We start from the raw sequence: 6,000 nt of genomic DNA, 5'->3' as shown, positions 1-6,000 counted from the left end.
CTCCCTTACGCCTCTAGAGCAGTGCTGGCATGGAAGCTAGCAGTCTGGGCTTTTAGCTCGATTGTCAGCATGCTCGACTCCCAATCCGAGGTGCTGCTGTTTCGTGGGTTCGAGTCTGGGCGTGTACAGGGCTGAACCACGCAGTTCAACACAACACAGGTTGCCTCCACACACACACCACATTCCACACACACATTCTGTCCACACACACACACATTCTGTCCCGAACAACTTTCTGTCCACAGGTCTACTGTCACTGACCGGCAGCAGAGAGCCGAGTCTCTACTTGGAGATTGGGGTCGACTGCAGTGTCCTCCTGGGCACCACATGCCACCCACACACACTGAACACACCTCCTGCACCACCCACCCACACACACTGAAGAACACACCTCTTGCACCACCCACACACACACACTGAAGAACACACCTCCTGCACGCACTGAAGACAGCAACAAATCAAAACTCAGCTACTGATTAGGCCTACTAAACCTGCAGTTTATTGGAAGTAGGCCTAGGTAGGCTACAATCATATTTCCATGTCCAAATTAAATGAACTGCATTACTAGTGCATAGTAGTTAGAGTAACACCTCTGTGAACAAGTGCATTGGAGAAGACTAGAGGTAAACAACCATGGAACTAGAAAGACTTATTGCCAGCTAGTTCTTTCATGTCCAAAATATTGAATTTCGTGCATCATTTTGACACTTGGAGTGCAGTTATTGTTTTTGTGCCGTGTCGTGTTTCCTTTCTCTGGGGCCTAACTGGCTAGGCCCTGTTGAATTCGAAATGTTTTTTATTTTATTTTGTGCTGTCTTAGTTTATAGGCCTACAACACAAATACCGTAATTTGAGAAACAATTGAAACAATGAATGACTTATAATAGTATTAGTAGCCTAAAATAATGTTTAGGTTAGTTATTTCTTCTGTCACAAATGAAGAAATTAGCCTATGAGAGGATGGTCAGTCCCAAAACATTTCTAAGCGAGCCAAACGGATCAGCTGGCATTCCCTGAATGTAGTCAGCCTGAGAGTCGCAACGGACGGTGAGCATCACAGAAGAAAATGGAGGAAGCCTATCTCCAGATCGCCAGCTAGATCTATCTTCCAGACCACTAGAGGGCGCTTACTGTTGTAACGTTATCTGATATTGTTTTGCAATGACGCAATATATGTGCGACAAACCTTTAGAAGAAGTAGCTTTTTGAAAACACACCCTCGCGAAAAACAACGTTTAGCTATTTTCAGTTTGACTATTATTGTTATTGATGATGGAAGAAGAATTTTATGGAAATCAAGGCGATTGGGATGGTCATGACGGGGTAAGGGAAAAGTCAAACACGTAACGCTACAGTCTAAGGGAGCTGGGCGCTGCGGGTGCTAGACAGCGTCCAGTCAACCTCAAGACGTGTTTTGCATGCACAGTAGCCGGTGAATCAAAGAAGTACCTCAACGGCATATGTTTAGCGAAAATAGTCCTGGATTAAAATTCAGCCTACTGTTTGAATGCGCTGTTAACTACCGTAATTTCCCAACTATTAGCCGTGGCTTATACATTGATTTTGCAAAATGTCTTGATCTATGAGGTTAATACACGAGGTGGTTAATATGGTATTAAATTCATATGGTTTTGTTTCTTTTAACTTGCATAAAACACTGTCCTGCGGCTAATACACAGGAAATGACTGTAACGGTTAGCATTGGTGGCATGAAAAGGCACTTTTGCGCAGATGTTTGTTTACATTTTAATTCATTGTGGTGTCTTAATGAACTTAATGTTCATTTGCATTTAAACCATGTTTAAGATTGGACAGATGGGTAGTGCCTATATTGCTTAGTAAACAGTGTCTGTGTGCCCTAAAATCTGAATTCGATTTGACGTCCCATGCTCGAAATCTGTGGACGCAGTGCCGTTGAGTTTGGGAGTAAAACAACAATAATATTTTGTTTGTATTAACTAATTGTCTAACTGGGGGGTATTCCAGAAAGCAGGTTTACTGGCTTAACTGGGTATGTTAACCCAGAGTTAGCGGTAAACCTGGGATTTCAGTTCCAGAAAGCTCAAAAATGATCAGGCTATGTAAGTAACTATGGTAACATAGGCTCTGAACTTAACCTGGTAGGGGGTAGGTTTTGTTCAGGTTATGTTCAATTATGTTCGGTTATTTCAGTGCATGTTCAATCAGGCCGCTATTTTTACACTTGTCACACAATGGCGTTTCATTTTGACGAAGGTCCGATTGACAAAGAAGCACAAAATCATGTAATATTCATCCGTGCAATTCACCGTGAGAGGGCGATAAGACCACGACATCACATGATAGGACTAGCCTATCCAAACGAGTTTTTCAGTTGAATCCTAAATATATCCTACTTGAAAAGCATTCTCCATCCCTACATTAAGCATGGTGGATTAGAATAGAATAAAATACATTTTTAATGTAGGCTAGCTAGCCTAAGCTACACCATAGTGAACATTTGTGTTTGGCTCACCAGACAGATGGACAAACAACATCTCAGACACATTGAAGATATAATTAAAACAAGTACAGTACAAAAAAGGGGAAACATAGCCTATAGAAAATAAATAAGTTTAAATAGCTGTACAGCTCAGCCGGGTATGCATGTTGTCACTAAGTTTGGTTAAGAATGCTGATGGCATTTGGGATAAAATATTTTTTTAATAGGCTACACACGCTCTCCGACTGGGAGTTTTTGTAGTGTTGGAGACGCAGAGCATATCGGCAAGCTGTCGGTTGGTGCGTAAAGTTTGCCTTGCGCTAAAGCAGTTCCTGCGCAACTTCATTCGTTTTCCTGGACACAAACCCACGATGATCATTAAAGTCTAGTTTCACCAACAGGCAGGTCAGCATCACTTATTACATTTTCCAAATGTGCACCGAAATGTGTCCAATAGGCTACCCATGCCTTCCGACATTCATCCTTCCGATGATGGAGCGCAAAAGTTTAACTTGGCCCACAGCTACAGAACCCGCGTTAAAATAGAAAATTGCATTTGGGATTCTCAAAGAATTCTATGGCCCACTCAATCTGTGACAAGGTAGGCTAGTTTAAGAAAGCATCATTGAAAGCAGTCAATACAATACGTGATGTCCAGTGAATTATTTAATTGTGCTTTTGACATTAAATAGGCTATCTTAAACATACGCATTTACACGGTCAGTTAGGCTATTCTCTGCCAAGCAAGGTCTCGGACGCAGGCGCTTAAGTATTGCTCTCTTTTTTTGTTATTACAGTTCTCTCCTCGTAAGCCTCGACTACTCCACCTCTGAAAAATACGGTGCTCTTCCTTTCGCCGCTTTCACTCATGGTTTCGACTCTCAATAGATGATGTCTTTATAAGTTCGCCGTGAACGCGCACAACTCTAGGTTATCTAACACAGGGTTGATTGAACTAACTGGTAACCGGTGTTTTGGAACCGACAGCTCGGGTTTAGTCGCCACAGGTTCAGACAACCCAGAGGTTAAGTTTTATCTCAGTGTTTGTTAAACCTCCTTTCTGGAATACCCCTCTGACCTAATGACGTTAGGAGACTATGTAAGACAATGACATGACAACAACTTCGTTTGGAAATAATTATATATTTTACACCAACCGTTCATTTATTTATTTTTTTTCACAATATGGGCTTGTGTACCACTATGGATCATGCACGTGCCTTTTCGATGACTTCTGTATGAAACTTTATCGTTTAAAAGCAAAGATAAGTGTGTTTACCAGCACCATACACACTTATACATGGGTCATTCCACGTCAGTTCAACCAGGGCCCACGCACTTAGGTCTCAAAAAAATCTATACTTTCCAAGATACAGCCAGTTTTACAGGGGGAGGGGGGTGTCGATTTTGTTCGGCCTCTTTTTTTTGTCAAAGTTCACAAGCCCACAGCGCAAGAACTAAACCATGTAGGAGGCTCAAATTTTGCATGCTGGTACATAAATAGGAATACTATGTAGCAAAATCATCAGTCATGTTTGGTCTGGATAATCCTGCATGGTCATAGCTGTCCCTCAAAGTTGATACAAATTTTATTGGAGTTTTTGGCTGGGCTCTGTTTAAGCCTTCAGAAGACATACGGTCATACACACCATTATTTTATATTCTGTTAATACACTGCACATATCTATATTATTCTTACTACTATTATAATGTTACTGCTACTACATATATCTGTACATGTTTTTCATACATTGTTCATATCACATAGCCATATTTATTCTGCTCTTATATGGTAACTGCTAACACACTGCACATATTTATATCTAATTTATATTACTCTAAACCACCTTATGTAAATCAACTGTATACTACTGTGTACACTGCACTATATTTATTGTCCTGTCTATGCACCACCTGCCTATACTTCACATCACATTGCACTTTTCTGCTCTTTTGCATTTCTGGTTAGACACAAACTGCATTTAGTTGTCTTTGTACTTGTACTCTGCACAATAACAGTAATGTTTAATCTAATCTACTCTAATCTAATCTAAACCATGGAAAGGGTCGGATTGTCGGTTTGGATCTGTCTGGCGCCTGTCGTACGAGTTAAATTTTTGAACGCATCCGGATGACCAACAGACCCGATTTTTTTCGCAGCGGTTCAGACCCATTTGTATGTGGTCTGCGAATCTCCGTAGGAAATGAATGATTTGCGCTGGTTTCGCTGCCGTATCTCCAGTAGGGGGCAGTAGTGTTACAGAGTGACTTTTATTACATTCTCTCTATAAGGGTAGATATTTTATAACCTATAGATTTCCTATAGATTTTTATAGATTCATTCTCTCTATAAGGGTAGATATTTTATAACCTATAGATTTCCCTAAATGGCGACTGTAATCCTTTGACAGTTCAAAGCGTAGCGCAATCCTCAGTGTGTGTGTGTGTGTGTATCCCGCAGGAGGATGGCTACGGAGAGGGGACAGAGAATGATGACAAGGCTCAGGAGGACTGTCTGCAGAAGTTCTCCAGTCGAGATTACATCATGGAACCGACCGTCTTCAACACTCTAAAGACGTAAGAGCATGGGGGAATCCAATGAATATTGGCACTCATTAATATCATGATGCTGGTCATCACTTTATGATGTAAGATTGTGAATAGCTGAATGTGTCGGGCAGGGCAATAGCTGAATGTGTCGGGCAGGGCAATAGCTGAATGTGTCGGGCCGGGCAATAGCTGAATGTGTCGGGCCGGGCAATAGCGGAATGTGTCGGGCAGGGCAATACACTGAATGTGTCGGCCAGGGCAATAGTGGAATGTGTCGGGCAGGGCAATAGCTGAATGTGTCGGGCAGGGCAATAGCTGAATGTGTCGGGCAGGGCAATAGCTGAATGTGTCGGGCAGGGCAATAGCTGAATGTGTCGGGCAGGGCAATAGCTGAATGTGTCGGGCAGGGCAATAGCTGAATGTGTCGGGCAGGGCAATAGTGGAATGTGTCGGGCAGGGCAATAGCTGTCAGTGGTTTCAGACAGTGGAGCCGTTTGGAAGCGAGGACATCATTTTTTGGAAGCGAGGACATAGTTCTTTGGAAGCGAGGACATCGTTCTATGGAAACGAGGACATAGCTCTTTGGAAGCGAGGACATAGAAATAGAACTATGATAATTGTATTTCTGATTGATGTAGATGAGGACCATTCCAGCTTGGACACAGTGACTGCATGCCAATGAGTGGTGAAGCAGATCTCATTTGAGACGCTTGTTTGCGTTCGAACGCAGGACTGAGGGTCAGTGATTAAGTTCTACTGTGGTCCAGTCAAGAGAGCCTTGTATTGGTGTGTGAGGGGGAAGATGGGGGCGGAGTCTGTCGTCCACTCCTGACCAATCCCAGCAGTTTGCACTGAATGATGCAGTTGTGATGGGTGTGTCTTGCTCTCCCTTAAAGTACTCAGCATTGTCTTGGTTAGGGACTGTACGATATTTAGCGGGGGGGGGGCTTAACGATCGGGTTAAAAATGTTCTGCCTGGCCCTCCCCCC

The 6,000-nt window shown here is 42.7% G+C and overlaps 1 protein-coding gene across 1 annotated transcript in view; it reads left to right on the top strand.

Moving 5' to 3' along the window:
• Positions 1–1,163: 1,163 nt before the first annotated feature.
• nelfcd (negative elongation factor complex member C/D) overlaps positions 1,164–6,000 on the top strand; it is a 39,311-nt gene continuing 34,474 nt past the window's right edge. Inside the window, exons 1-2 of the mRNA XM_042088580.1 lie at positions 1,164–1,323; positions 4,923–5,038. Coding sequence (XP_041944514.1) covers positions 1,270–1,323; positions 4,923–5,038 — 170 coding nt within the window. The 5' untranslated portion in view covers positions 1,164–1,269. The remainder of the gene's footprint in view (positions 1,324–4,922; positions 5,039–6,000) is intronic.

This window comes from Alosa sapidissima, chromosome 4, assembly GCF_018492685.1.
Source record: "Alosa sapidissima isolate fAloSap1 chromosome 4, fAloSap1.pri, whole genome shotgun sequence".
Classification (NCBI taxonomy): Eukaryota; Metazoa; Chordata; class Actinopteri; order Clupeiformes; family Clupeidae; genus Alosa; species Alosa sapidissima.
The sequence above is the reverse complement of the archived record's forward strand: the minus strand, read 5'-3'. Positions and strand labels throughout refer to the sequence as shown.